Source organism: Puntigrus tetrazona, chromosome 23 (genome assembly GCF_018831695.1).
Source record: "Puntigrus tetrazona isolate hp1 chromosome 23, ASM1883169v1, whole genome shotgun sequence".
Taxonomy (NCBI): domain Eukaryota; kingdom Metazoa; phylum Chordata; class Actinopteri; order Cypriniformes; family Cyprinidae; genus Puntigrus; species Puntigrus tetrazona.
The window spans coordinates 2,770,626-2,786,192 of NC_056721.1; the positions used below are offsets into that span (position 1 = coordinate 2,770,626).

General features: G+C 38.9%; 1 protein-coding gene across 5 annotated transcripts in view; it reads right to left on the reverse strand.

Annotated features, from left to right (window-relative positions):
• The window catches only part of LOC122328838 (NACHT, LRR and PYD domains-containing protein 12-like), a 69,566-nt gene that overhangs the window by 1,144 nt on the left and 52,855 nt on the right, over positions 1–15,567 (reverse strand). Inside the window, exons 1-13 of one of the 5 annotated variants that reach the window (XM_043224849.1) lie at positions 12,087–12,228; positions 11,941–12,013; positions 11,645–11,755; positions 11,303–11,360; positions 10,983–11,187; positions 8,434–10,192; positions 7,426–7,599; positions 7,084–7,257; positions 2,433–2,606; positions 1,625–1,798; positions 1,103–1,276; positions 750–923; positions 28–195 (exon numbers count right to left, since the gene is read on the reverse strand). In XM_043224849.1, coding sequence (XP_043080784.1) covers positions 28–195; positions 750–923; positions 1,103–1,276; positions 1,625–1,798; positions 2,433–2,606; positions 7,084–7,257; positions 7,426–7,599; positions 8,434–10,192; positions 10,983–11,187; positions 11,303–11,360; positions 11,645–11,755; positions 11,941–11,993 — 3,398 coding nt within the window. In that variant the 5' untranslated portion in view covers positions 11,994–12,013; positions 12,087–12,228. Of the gene's footprint in view, positions 1–27; positions 196–749; positions 924–1,102; positions 1,277–1,624; positions 1,799–2,432; positions 2,607–7,083; positions 7,258–7,425; positions 7,600–8,433; positions 10,193–10,982; positions 11,188–11,302; positions 11,361–11,644; positions 11,756–11,908; positions 12,014–12,086; positions 12,229–15,567 lie in introns of those variants that run through there. The other 4 variants (XM_043224850.1, XR_006247839.1, XM_043224851.1 and 1 more) reach the window with 4 other exon arrangements.

Genomic DNA, 15,567 nt, shown 5'->3' on the forward strand with positions numbered 1-15,567 from the left:
AGTAACAATCGTAGGAACAAAACTCACTTTAGGGACAGTTTGCAATTTGTATCCTCCAGTAGATCAGACAAGAGTTTTACTGAGTTTCTAGGTTTATTCAAGCTCAGGTCTAGTTCTCTCAGGTGAGAGGGGTTTGATCTCAAAGCCAAAGCCAGAGCAGAACAACCTTCCTCTTCAATACTACAGTTACGCAACCTACAAAAACAAGAAATAAGAAAGTGTGATGTGGGGGCTGATACTGTATGTCTAAAAATATATATATTTTTTTTAAATATTTTTATATTACTTATTCTTCAGTATGCTTCTGTTTTTTTCTTTGTTGCTTAAATGTCATGGTAATCACAATCCCCTCCAATTAGGGGATAACGGAATACTTCACTTTAAAATTGGAAATTGTGCCATCATGTATTTACCCTCATGCAATTCCAAATACAGAAGACTTTTGTTCATCTTCAAAACATGAAACACAAATCTCTGTACTTTGACTAAAAGTTCAATAACCTAAGACTTTGATACTTTAAAAAATGCATTATAATCAAAAGTGTATCTTAATATAATTTACTGAACAATCAAAGTTATCAATCATAAAACCTAAAAACCCTACTTGCTTTTCAATTCATATTGGTTAGGTTTACTTGTTGATAAATATTTTCATTTTTGCTTCTAAGATGAATGAAAATGGATTTGGAACAGCATGACTGACAAAATTAATATTTTGGGGTAAACTACTTTTGGTGTATACAGCTCACATTAGTTTCTCTAGTTTACACTGTGGATCCTCTAGTAGACTGGATACAAGCTTCATTCCTGAGTCTTGAGGGTTGTTTGAGCTGAGATCAAACTCTCTCATGTGTGAAGGGTTTGATTTTAGAGCTGAAGCCAGAGCAGAACAACCTTTCTCTTCAATACTGCAGTTACGCAACCTACAAAGAAAAAAGAAAACAAAACAATGTAATGTGGTGGATAATTTTTCTAATAATAAAAAAACACACTATTTCATTACGCTTTCCTTTTCTTTTATTTAATAAGACTTCATCACAATCTCAAACACTTTTATTAAGTATATGAATTCAGCTTGAGTGATAAATTTAATGTCACTCACGTCAGTTTCTGTAGTTTACATTGTGGATCCTCCAGTAGATCGGAAAGCAGCTTTATTCCTGAATCTTGAGGTTTGTTTGAGCTGATGTCAAACTCCCTCAGGTACGAAGGGTTTGATCTCAAAGCTAAAGCCAGAGAAGCACAGCCTTCCTCCCCAATAGTACAGTTAGATAGTCTGCATAATAGAAAAAAAACTCACATTTACATATAAACACAAATAAGTGGAATTAGTTAACACTGCACGAAATGGCACTACATGAAAATAGTACTTTCAATAAATGCTTGCGGTAGCATCTCTGGACTCTTCTATTACCCCCATGGGTAATAAAAAAAAGCTGATGTTTATATAAATAAACATTACTGTTTGTATTATTATATGTAATTAGCAGGTGCATTTAACCAAGTGAAACACAAGCAGCTTTCCACAGCACCAACAATATAAGAAACATGATATTTGTTTGGATTTACTTACTTTACCTTTGTGCAGTCTAACTATAACCTGTTACATAACTGTTACACTCACTGTAATGTCTTAAGTTTACAGTGTGGATCCTTCAGTAGATCAGAGAGCACCCTCACTCCTGCATCACCTGGTTCATTTGCACTCAGATCTAGTTCTCTCATATGTGAGGGGTTTGATTTCAGAGCTGATACCAGAAGATAAAATCCTGCTTCTCTAATGCTGCTTTCAGACAACCTGAAAAGAGAAAACATTTTACCTACCATTATAATATATCTAGTGCTAAACTTGTAGCCTAAATTGTCTTGTACATTTTAGTTTGAACCATTTTACACTGGCTCTCACTTAAATACTATATAACCAGCAATGTTTGTGCATCAGTTGTTAAAAAGAGGACATAACATTTTTTTAACCAGTTTTATGTTAATCTTAGCTAAAGAATCATGAGCATACACTGCTTTTGCTTAGTGGTCATCTCCAAACTGTAACATTGACATAAATTCCCTTAATGCAGGGTTCTTTTGAAAGCTGAATAAGTTTCTTTCCTGTACAACCAAAAACGCTTCTTTGGTGATACTGTTGTTTTTATAGTCAAAAACAAAACGTTCTGTGGATTGCTGCAGACGATGTCTGTAACTCAAATGAAGTATGTTGATGGGCATGCTTTCCCCCTCTGCTCTGGTTGATATATGCTCAAGCTCTTCCAAGAGAAGTGCCCATATAAGGAATTCCACCCTTTATGAAGTCGTACAGGGCCATACTTGAGAAAAAAAGCAGTTTTTCTGAATTGATTGAATTGAATGAATGGTATAGCATTAGACATCACCTATAACAATCACAGAAAGAACAACTGTGAATATCAATAGCTTACTGTAGCTTCTCCAGTTTGCAGTTTTGATTTTCCAGTAGATGAAAGAGCATCTTTAACCCTGAATTTTCTGGTTTATTCATACCGAGGTTGAGTACTCTAAGGTGTGAGGGGTTTAATGTTAGAGCTGAAGCTACAGCAGCACAACCTTCCTCTCCAATACTGCAGTTACGAAGGCTGCAAAAAGAAAGACAAGGCATGGCAAGTTTATTTATATAGCACATTTCATACACAGTGGTAATTCAAAGTGCTTTACATAAAAGGAAGTAAAATAGTCATCACAACAATAAAAACAGTTAATAGAATAAAGAATGATTACATATGAAATACAGTGCAGTCATTTCAGACGTAGCACAGTGACCATTTAACAAACACACAGCTAAACAGATGAGTTTGAAGTCTGGATTTAAATGTGGCTAATGTTTTAGCACATCTGATCTCTTCTGGAAACTGGTTCCTACTACGGGCAGCATAATAGCTAAAAGTGGACTCCCGTTGTTTTGTGTGAACCCTTGGTATTTCTAACAGACTCGATCCTAATAAACAGAGTGGTTTATATTCAGTAAGAATATCTGAAATGTATTTAGGCCCTATGCCATTGAGTGATTTATAAATGAGTCAAAGTACTTTAAAATCAATGCTAAATGTAACTGGAAGCCAGTGTAAGGACCTGAGGACTAGTGCGATGTGCTCAGATTTTCAGGTTCTAGTCAGAATCCTGGCAGCAGCATTCTGGATGAGCCTCAGCTGTCTAATGGTCTTCTTGGAAAGGCTGGTGAGGAGACCATTACAATAATCCACCCTGCTAGTAATAAAGGCCTGAACAAGTTTCATGATTGGTCTTGAACAAGTATTGATGGGAAACAAAACATCTAATTCTTGCAATGTTTTTGAGATGATAGTATAGTAATTTAGTTGCTGATAGTATGCTGAAACTAAAGTCTATCTCCAGAATCACACCGAGATTCTTGACTTGATTTTTAGTTGTTTCACCTTGAGCACTTCATCTTTTTTTCCAAAGGCAATGATTTCATTTTTCTCCTTGTTTAACTGAAGAAAATTCTGACACATCCAACTTTCATCAATGTATTGGCAGAGGGAGTCAATGGGGCTATAGGCAATTGGTTCTTTCTCATTATCTGACTTGGTGAGAGCAAATACAGGCTGAAGAAGAGCAGTGCAAGAATTGAGCCTTGTGGGACTCTGCATGTCATGGATGTCCACTTAGACTTATGCTTTCCTAAATTCACATAATAACCTCTCCCGTATAAGTATGAGCTAAATTAATTGAAATTCATCCCAGAAAGCCAGTGTTGATATTTTGCCAGAATCAGAATTAAAGTGAATCAGAATTAAAGGTAATGTCCTTTATTGTTTGAATGGGTGCTGTCTAGTGCTGTGATGCACTTGGAAACCAGATTGGAAATTGTCCAAGTATCCAGTTGTGTTAAAGAAAGATATTTAAATTAAAACCATTCATATTTACAGGTTGTCACACACACACTCAGGGAAGACAGGCAGACTGAAGGAGATTCAAGGTCATTTCTTAACATCAACTTAAACCCCAAGCAGGGTGAAACTCAACAGAAGATCTCAAACAGGTAAGTCTTATGTGAATTCGTTAAAGTCCTTATGGTATCAAACAGGGATCCATGGATAGGTGAAGGAGAGAGTAGGAATACGACCTTGAGAACAGCCGATGAGAGCCTGGAGTGAGCGTGCTTATGTGTGGTAGTGTTGATTGGGTACAGTTGCGGATGCAGGTGTTCAGAATTCTGGTGATTGTGTTCCAGAGAATGAGGCTAACTGGGTAGGTGAAGTGGGTGTTTCCGTGACACTACCCCCTCCCCCACAGGCGTCTTCTGGCGCCTGTATCCAGCGATGAGGATGGCCACGGCCTCTGGGTGCAGGACAATCTAGATGAGCCAGATGAAAGTCACTTATGGAAGATAGATCGAGTATCTCTTTCTTATCTGCCCACGATCTCTCCTCGAGTTTGTATCCTTCCCAGTCTATCAGGGTGACATCCTGGGCCATGTTGGGCCATCAGTAATGGTTGGAGAGGAGTGAGAGGGGTGGCTGCCTGGGTGCCCGGATCCCAGAGAGGTGTGGATGGAGCGGGCTCTTGGAGAGTATCAGCACGGATTTGATCATCCAGGGTGCATTGAACTGGGGGGATGCAAAGACTGTTGAAGGAAGAATGGGTTCAGGTTCGTCAAGACTTTGGTCAGGTTGATGGAGCCATGAGAGAGCATCAGCCTTAATGTTCTTTTTGCCAGGCCGATAGGTGATGTTGAAGAAGAGGGCCCAGCGGGCCTGTCAGGGATTTAGACATTTTGCCTCTCGCAGATACTGGAGGTTCTTATGATTGGTAATCACCTCAAATAGGTATTTTGCTCCTTTTAGCCAGTGCCGCCACTCCTCCAGAGCCATCTTGATGGCCAACAGCTCTTGGTTTCCCACGTCATAATTCTGCTCCACCGGGGACAACTTCTTGGAGAAGTAGGCACATGTGTAAGGACCTGAGGTAAACGCACCTACTCCCAGGGTAGCGCGTCCACTTTGACCACAAACCTCAGCTCTGGATCTGGATGGGTGAGCAGAGGTGTGGAACTGAAGGCTTCGGAAAGGCGGTGGAAAGAACTCAATGCTTTGGGTGTCCAGGTGAGTGTCTTGCCAGGATTGAGGAAGAGTGAGGTAAAAGGTGCAGAGTGTTAATTTTAGTGAGCGATGAACTGGCAAAGGTAATTGGCAAATCCCAGGAATCTTTTTTACTCCTTTATTGTTGTTGGTTGGGGCCAGTTAAGTACTGCCTTTACCTTGGTGGCATCCATCTGAATGCGTGCTGGGATGACGACATACCCAATGAAGTGGATTTAGGATTGGTGGACTTTGCCTTTTTCAGCTTTCAGATAAAGATGAGGTTGATGGACGTTGCAGGACTTTGTGGACGTGTTCGTAGTTGACTTTAAGTGATGGTGAGTAAATGAGGATATCATTCATTTAGATTATCAGGAACTGGTGAAGCATGTCTCTGAATATTTCGTTCATGAAATTTTGGAAGATAGATGGCAAGTTGGCTAGGCCATATGGCATAACTCAGTACTCATAGTGACAAATAGGAGTTATGAAGTGGTTTTCCACTCGTCACCCTGGCGGACACGGATGAGGTTGTATGCACTCCTGAGGTCCAAATAGCTAAAGACAGTGGCTCATCGAAGGTTCTTCAGAGCTGAGGCTATGAGTGGCAGAGGGTAGGTGAACTTTACAGTTTGATCATTCAGAGCTCGGTAGTCAATGCAGGAACGGAGCCCGCCGTCCTTCTTGGCAACGAAGAAGAAGCTGGATGCAGCTGGTGAGGTGGATGGTCGGATGAACCCCTGTTTCAACGCCTTTTCTGCATACTTCTTCATGGCCGTTCTCTCCGGGACCGAAAGAGGGTAGATGTGACCTTTGGGTAGTGATGCCCCATGCAACAGGGCGAGGTAGCAGTCCCATGACCGGTGTGGAGGAAGGCGGTTGGCTGAGGTTTTCTGAAGACATCCAGGAAATCGTGGTATTGTGGAGGTATGGGTGTGATATGCTTGGGTTTAGGACTCTCGATGATGGTTGATCCAAGGACGACAGGGGTGTGGCTTGGGTTTGGCAGTGGTACGTCCTTTAAACACTGCTGGTTGTCGGTGTCTGCAACTCAAAAAAGAGGGAACAATGCAAGAGAAATCCATGGCAGTTTATACTCTCACCCGAGTAGACCAGTGGTATTCGGCTGGGGCAGCGCCTCTGTCAGCACCTGTACCAACTCAGTCTTGAGTTGACCTTTTACCTGCTTAACGTGTGCCATTTGCATTTGGAAGATGCTGCTGTGAACTCACATCATGCAGTCAAAGCTAGTGCTTTCCGTTTCATTGAAACAGACAATTGTTAGGTTTCAAAATCAAATTAAATCCATTGGACATAACAGGAACATTCAAAGTGGCCAAAGTTTGGTTTAGAGAATCCTCTTCACACCATCTAGCAAAGTGAAGAACACTCTCCAGGAGGCAGGCCTGTTACTGTCAAAGTCTACAATCAAGGGAAAACTTCAGCAGAGCAAATGAAGAGTGTTGCAAACAAGGCCAAAATCTAAAAAAGCCAGACCACTTCTGGAAAAGCATTCTGTGGACGGCTGAAATTAAGATCAACCTGTACCAGAATGATGGGAAAATAAAAAAAAAAAAATAGGAAAAGGCTTGGAACAGCTCATAATCCAAAGCATGCAACATCATCTGTAAAACGTGTTATGGCATAAGCATGCATGGCTGCCAGTTGCGCTGGGATACTGGTGTTTATTTATGTGACAGAAGAAAGAAACAGTCAAATTAATTATTTTAGGAATATACTGTCTGCCCAGCATCAAAAATTTTATCTATGGTTATAGTAATTTTTCCAATTGCATTTGAGCCCCTGAAAATGGGATTGTGGATGAGCTATGTATAAATAATTGCTGTAATTCCTAAGCATTTAATGTTATATTTTTTATTTAGCCTCTTGAATTAAAGTTTAAAGTCTGCACTTCAGTTTAATCTCGATAGTTTTCTTGTTAAGTCTGAAATGAAATTTTGAGGTTATATCAAAATGCATCTATGCTTTAATTTCATTATGTAATGGCACTCACTATAGCTTGCTCAGTTTGCACTGTGGGTCCTCCAGCAGATCAGACAGGAGATTTACTCCAGTGTTTCCTATTGTGTTATCACTAAGATTCAGCTTTCTCAGGTGTGAGAGATTTCTTCTCAGTGCTGAAGCCAAAGCAGCGCAACCATCCTCTGTAATACAGCAGTTTGACAACCTACAAAGAGAATGCCTCATATCACTCTTTCTACAGAAGCTTAATTACAAGGCTGTTGAACTCTTATGTATATCTCCAGAAAGTCATATTCAGGTAAAAAAAAAAAGTTGATATCACGGATGGAGATACGTGTTCAAAATATTAAAAATGCAAAATGGAGATACATACTGTAATGTCTCCAGTTTACATTGTGGATTCTTTAGTCCAACGCAGAGCAGCTTCACTCCTGAATCCAGCAGGTTGTTATTGCTTATATCCAGCTTTGTTAGACATGATGAGTTTGAGCTAATGACTGGGGCCAGTGCTAAACAGCTCTTCTCTGTCAGATTAGAGTCACACAGCCTGGGAAAAACATAATGGAAATATTTTATTTGATCAACAATGGTAATATGTTGGCATAGTATGCTGAGTTTTATCTTCTGAAGTCTGCAAAGTTTAGTTTGTCTCATTTGTTTGCCTTTATTATTTTCCCTGTTGCAACCAGTTATCCTACAATATTCTTATTATTATTAGTTTACAGGTTTACATTACATGATGCTTTGTTATCCTGTTTATCCTATTAGCGTATTAATAAATAATAAATACATTATTCAGTGCATTCATATTTTAAAAATACAAAGGGAACTAAATACATTAAAATGATCATGTTTTTAATTAACTAATTAATTAATTTTGGGAGGCATAAATTAAAATATCTCGGAATGACACAACTGTCCTAATAACATAATGAAGAAAAAAGACTCATTAAAAGTTAATCAATGTTTTCAAGAGTTTTCACACAGGGAGATGTGTTGAAGCAATTTGGATCTAAGGGGAAGACCATTTCTCACTATTTACTGGTTGCTTAATAGTATTAATACCATATTGACTGTTTATTAGTACTTAATGCCCTATTCTTCATGATCATATTCTAAGTCCCTAATCCTACTCACTTCATACATAAATCTATTGTGTACCTTACTAATTAATTATTAGTAGCAAATTAGGAGTTTACTAAGGCAAAAGTTTGTAGTTAATAGTTAGAACTGTAATATACTTTGCATTCAATAAATGTGAAGTAAAAAAATATATATATAAATGTTTAAAAGAAAAAAATAAAAACATATGAACCCATCATGAATACGAATGAAAGGGCTTTTTTTTTGTTTGTTTTTTTACAGGGGTACATATACTCACTCAGCTTTTCTAGAGGCTTTGACCACTGGCAGCAGTCTCAGAAGACATTCTTCTGATTGATCATATTTACTTATCTTAAACTCATTTAGCTCCTCTTCTGAGTTGAGCAACACAAATCCCAGAGCTGACCACTGAGCAGGAGAAAGTTTAACTCCAGAGAGACCTCTGGGACCTGTTTCCTTCAGGTATGCTTGGACTTCCTGCACTAGAGAATGATCATTCAGTTCATTCAGACAGTGGAACAGATTGATGGATTTCTCTGGAGAGGGATTATCCTTTATCTTCTCCTTGACATGTTTAATTAATTTTTGCGTGTTTATTAAGCATACATTCCCCGTATGCGTCAGTAGGCCTTGTATAAGACACTGATTTGACTCTAAAGAGAGGCCCAGAAGGAAGCGAAGGTAGAGGTCCAGGTGTCCATTCTCACTCTCCAAGGCTCTGTCCACTTCTCTTTTTAGCAAATCAGTCATTGTGGAGCTAAATAGTTTAAAATGCTTCGTAGGTCTTAGGATTAGGGAAAGAAACTTGAATAAAGCAGCAAGATACTCCTGAAAGCTCAGATGTACGAAGCTGTACACCTTCCCCAAGTACAGTCCAAACTCCTCTCTGAAGATCTGAGTACACAGTCCTGAATACACTGACACTTCTTTGACATCAATGCCACATTCTCTGAGGTCTTCCTCATAGAAGATCAAGTTGCCCTTTTCTAGTTGTTGAAAAGCAAGTTTTCCTAGGGAAAATATGCTCTCTGTTGTCTGCTTAAGATCTACTTCAGTGCTGTCTTGGTACTTCTGGCTTCTTTGTTTGATCTGATAGATCAGGAAGTGTGTGAACATTTGAGTGAGAGTCTTGGGAATCTCTGCACTCTCTGCTTCACGCAACATTCTCTGCAAAACAGTGGCCGAAATCCAGCAGAAGACTGGGATGTGGCACATGATGTATAAACTCCTTGATGATTTGATGTGTGTGATGATTCGACTGGCCAGACTCTGATCACTTATTCTCTTCATGAAATATTCATCTTTCTGAGGGTCATTGAATCCTCGCACTTCTGTGACCTGGTCAACACACTCAGGAGGGATCTGATTGGCTGCTGCTGGTCGAGAGGTGATCCAGAGGAGAGCTGAAGGAAGCAGATTCCCCTTGATCAGGTTCGTCAGGAGAACATCCACTGAGGCTGATTCTGTCACATTACTTAAAATATCATTGTTCTGGAAATCCAGAGGAAGTCGACACTCGTCCAGGCCATCCAATATGAACATAGTTGTATATTCATCACAATTTTGTAATCTTAACTCTGTGAAAAACTGATTCAGAAGCTCCATCAGACTAATATTTTTCTCTTTCATCAAATTGAGCTCCTTGAAAGGAAGTGGAAATATGAAGTGAATGTCCTGATTTTCTTTTCCTTCGGCCCAGTCTAAAATGAATTTCTGTACAGCGATTGTTTTTCCAATTCCTGCAACTCCTTTAGTCAGTACAGTTCTGGTGGGCTTGTTTTGTCCTGTTAAGGATTTAAAGATGTCATTACATTTGATTGGTGCTTCCAGTGTCTCTGGTGTCCAGGACGTTGTCTCAATCCTTCTGATCTCATGTTGAATACTGACCCCTCCACTCTCTCCTTCTGTAATGTAAAGCTCTGTGTAGATCTCGTGCAGAAAAGTTGTTTTTCCATGCAGTGAAATTCCTTCATGAATTCTATTATATTTTGCCCTTAGGCTGGATTTCAGTACTTGATGACTCATGGGGGTCAGTTCTGGTAGAAAGAAGGAAATTCAAGTAAGGTTGCTAAATATAGTCACACAACATCTGTTTCATTCTTTCTTAAAATCCCATGCCGAATTGTGCTTTGTGGTCAGTAATTTATGTACATTATGTGCATGAATCGGTGGGCGGGCTAAATAGTGATGTAGAAGCATCACTATTTAGCCCCATAAGGTGATGTTTAGCCAGGGTTGCCAACTGCCAACAATAAGCTGGAATGTCCATTTTATTAAACTTGCATGATCTCCCATTTGTTGACTGCTAACCACTGACTGATAGAACAGCAGCAGTGCTGTTCACTTGAGAATTAACACCGTCATCATCCATTCACAGCTAGCCCCTCACAAATCACAAACAATGGTTCCAGGAAGGCTGTTGAGTTTTCTGCTGGTCAGCCTACAGTCTACCTGAGACATGATCAAGTCTTCTATTACTATTGTAATGTTGTAAAATATAGGGGGGGGGGATTATTTTACTAACATATACAAGTACAACCTGCATATTCATTAAATCTATAAGCTGTGTGTGTGCATGTGCGCGATTGTCTCATATTTTTCTTTTATGGAGTTATCAAACCTAAATTCTACAAACTGTTGTTTTGGCAGACTGACTTCAATATAAACTGTTTCTAGACTAACTAGAAAGTTTTGAATATTGAAATTTACAAGATGTTTTTTTTTATAGAGCAATGACTTTTTATATGTGAAAAGATCAAGGGAACCTCTCAGTTCCTGACCCCTTAAAGGTAAAATAGATACACTTATAGGCCCCAGAGATCTTACTGGTCTGTAATGTGTAGGCAAGGTCTGCCTGGTTCATCTTTCTCAGGACGTGCAGTGTGAGCTTCAGAACTGCATCTCTGACACCGCTCTGGCCTTCATCCTCCTCTTCCTCTACCTCAGAGCATTGTGGGTAATCTGGACTCAGCAGTTTCTTAAACCTCTTTAGTTCATTTTTAACCAGAGAAATGACTGTGCGCTTAAGCATCTGAAATCAGTGTTTAAGGAACAACATCACATGAATCACATGGTTTTTAACATGTGGTAGTGTCAATGACCCATGTGACTAAACACACAATAAAGTAGACAAATACTGTACACACCTTAAAGACTGCATTCTTGTGTTTTTTACTTGAGTAGAGAGGCACATCCTTTTTGTCACTGTAGTTCATCAGAAAATGTTTATCAATAATTACACTGCATTGTTGCTAATGTATAAATGTACTTCTATTAAGCAGACTACATAGTCTAAACATGCTTTAAACCTGGAATTAAAATGCAATCCAGATTTCTGTCATTAAAAAATCTAGATATAAAAGTGACATACGTGATTATCTGATGATTAACATTTTTTACTTTTAGACCTGTACTTTTCATAGCTCAATTCAGATAATCATCACATTTGGTTTAGAAACCTGTTAGACCTGTTATCAAATGATACTGACCTCTCAGCAAAAGACTTTCTCTCTTTGAAATTAATATCAGGATCTTTTGACTGGTCACTCTTTAAAGACACACCGCTGCGGTCAGATTGGGATGATCTCTTCTGAATTGAACTGTTATAGAAAACAATGGTCAGATTATGAATTCCCAGATTTAATTCTTAACCAAAGGTTAGGTATTATGGAGCAGAATGTAAAAATAAATCCAGTATAAATTTTTTGCTAAGTGAATTTTCCAACTGCCTTCTATGACACAGAATATATTACTTTACTGTACTTGTATCATCCATCCATCTAACCTCTTTGAAGATTTAGTTTTATGTTTCAGTGAAATCCTAAATCTGGAAGTCATGTTTCCTTGTAACTGGATGTCTGCAAACACATATATTAACGTAAGAATTGAACAATGAACGATGAATCAATTTAGCTACAGTGTCAAACTCACCTCTGCTTTCAGCAGAAAGCTCCACACTGTTATCTAGTTTGAGCTTGCAAGTTGTTCAGTGTTCACCCCAAATAGATTTGCACTGTTTTGTTCCTCTATACTAGTTTTTGTTGATCATAGAATAAAAAAAAAAAAGATTACCTTCACTTTCATTTTTACAGAAAGTTTGACCTCATGGAAGAGGAAGCTCAAAAAAGCAATTAAAGAGGTTACTCAAGGTTTGAAGTCCATGTATATGTAGTAACTTCAGCCACCCACTTTTATGGCAAAACACCATGAATCAAACCACCCCAAAATTAAAAATTAATTTTGAAGTAAAATTGTTATACTTCTAATATTAAAACTATTTTAGTGAGCTTAGTTTACTAGAACTATTTTATGATATCCGTACTCAATCACATAGTTCAACTCATTCCTCCTTCCCTTTCCACTCTTAACTTTCCTCTGTTTATTCATATTCTTAGTATATCTTCTTTATTCTATGTGGTTGTCTTTCATTTTATTTTAAATTAAAGTGACATCACTTTACTAAATGTAAACTTGACTATCCATATTTTCACTTTAAATGCTGATGAGCTCCACTGGCCACTCCCCTCTCGTCGGGCGACAAGCCGTTCTCATGAGAATCTTTGCTTTTTACTGTTACTTGCTAACTAGCACATACTAGAAAAAAGGCGATTTGTAAAATAGATTTATAAAAACCCTCATACTCACTAGTTTCTACTTCTGTAAGCAGATAAAGCCGGATTGTGAATGATTCACAACATACTTTAATTGAGAAAGAAAATTATATAAATATAAATATATTATTTTTAAAGTAATGACCAAGAGGCCAGCGGCAGACAGTGAGCTGATAATAAACTATGATTGATCACTTTAACCTTCTCTGCTCTTGCCTAAATATTGACCTATTGTACGTACCGTTGCTCCTGCTGTTAGCAGGACATAATCGTTGTATGTGTATGACGGCCAACGAGCAGAGGAAGCCCTCACCCGAGTACTGTGTTTAACCCCCTCTGCTTCCTCTGCACTCACTTCCTGTTTGATGGCTTTATGACCAGATGCCCTCCTGGTGATCATCGGGAAGTATTGCCAGTTTACCCTGCCTTACCGAGCGCACAGATACTGTTGTATGCCTGTTTACTCTGTGTATGATTTTGCCCGGTTCCCTTTTTTTTTTTCAAATTCTTGGATCTCCCCTTCTGCTTTGTTTGCTTGACCGAACAGATGTTTTGGTTTAGACCCATTGCCTGCTTGTTCTCTTTTGCCTTTTGAATTAATCCCTTGCACGTTGACGGATCGGACTGCCACTTTGGTTCTGACTCTCCGTCTGCCTTCTCGTATCTGTTTGTTGCACCTGCTCTTAATAAACAAGGAACCAAAACCCCATCTGTGACAAAATGGAGAAAAAAATCCTTGAGAGAAAGCAGGCTCAATTGGGGACCAGTTCTCCTCTGACCAGCATTTAATTTACAGCTCAATTTTAAATGCAGCTATGTCAGATTTTGTAATGGACTTATTGTGTGTGTAAGAGAGAGAGAGTATGTGTCTGATTCCCTTGATATGTCTCTGGAGATCGGTCTCTGTCTCTATATACGTACAGATATACAAGCACATACAGACGTGGACAAAATTGTTGGTACCCTTTGGTCAATGAAAGAAAAAGTCACAATGGTCACAGAAATAACTGTTATCTGACAAAAGTAATAATAAATAAAAATTCTATAAATGTTAACCAATGAAAGTCAGACATTGTTTTTCAACCATGCTTCAACAGAATTATTTAAAAAAATAAACTCACGAAAACAGGCATGGACAAAAATGATGGTACCCTAGAAAACACTGAAAATAATGTGACCAAAGGGACATGTTAATTCAAGGTGTGTCCACTAATTAGCATCACAGGTGTCTACAACCTTGTAATCAGCCATTGGGCCTATATATATGGCTCCAGGTAATCACTGTGTTGTTTGGTGATATGGTGTGTACCACACTCGACATGGACCAGAGGAAGCAAAGGAAAGAGTTGTCTCAAGAGATCAGAAAGAAAATTATAGACAAGCATGTTAAAGGTAAAGGCTATAAGACCATCTCCAAGCAACTAGATGTTCCTGTGACTACAGTTGCACATATTATTCAGAAGTTTAAGATCCATGGGACTGTAGCCAACCTCCTGGACGTGGCGCAGGAGGAAAATTGATGACAAATCTAAGAGACGGATAATCCGAATGGTAACAAAAGAGCCTAGAAAGACTTCTAAAGAGATTCAAGGTGAACTTCATGCTCAAGGAACATCAGTGTCAGATCGCACCATCCGTCGTTGTTTGAGCCAAAGTGGACTACATGGGAGACGACCAAGGAGGACACCATTGTTGAAAACGAATCATAAAAAAGCAAGACTGGAATATGCCAAACTACATGTTGACAAGCCACAAAGCTTTTGGGAGAATGTCCTGTGGACAGATGAGACAAAAATCGAAGTTTTTGCCAAGGCACATCAGCTGTATGTTCACAGACGAAAAAATGAAGCATATCAAGAAAAGAACACTGTCCCTACTGTGAAACATGGAGGAGGCTCTGTTATGTTCTGGGGCTGCTTTGCTGCGTCTGGCACAGGGTGTCTTGAATCTGTGCAGGGTACAATGAAATCTCAAGACTATCAAGGAATTCTAGAGAGAAATGTACTAGCCAGTGTCAGAAAGCTTGGTCTCAGTCGCAGGTCATGGGTCTTGCAACAGGACAATGACCCAAAACACACCGCTAAAAACACCCAAGAATGGCTAAGAGGAAAAAATTGGACTATTGTAAAGTGGCCTTCTATGAGCCCTGACCTCAATCCTATTGAGCATCTTTGGAAGGAGCTGAAACATGCAGTCTGGAAAAGGCACCCTTCAAACCGGACACAACTGGAGCAGTTTGCTCATGAGGAGTGGGCCAAAATACCTGCTGAGAGGTGCAGAAGTCTCATTGACAGTTACAGGAAGCGTTTGATTGCAGTGATTGCCTCAAAGGTTGCGCAACAAAATATTAAGTTAGGGGTACCATCATTTTTGTCCAGGTCTGTTTCATGAGTTTATTTTTTTAATAATTCTGTTGAAGCATGGTTGAAAAACAATGTCTGACTTTCATTGGTTAACATTTATAGAATTTTATTTATTATTACTTTTGTCAGATTAAAGTTATTTCTGTGACCATTGTGAGTTTTTCTTTCATTGACCAAAGGGTACCAACAATTTTGTCCACGTCTGTAAATCACTCATAATCAGCACTACACTCATTCTTTCTTTTCAAGAACTGAGTGCTACTGTTTAGCCCTTTTTAAATTATGGAAAATGGGTCTGCACGATTTTTAATATAACTCAGATTGTATTCGTCTGACAGAAGAAAGTCAGATACACCTAGGATGCCTCAAAGGTGATTAAAAGACAGGCCAATTTTCATTTTTGGGTGAACTAACCCTTTAAGTTACTTTACCTATCTC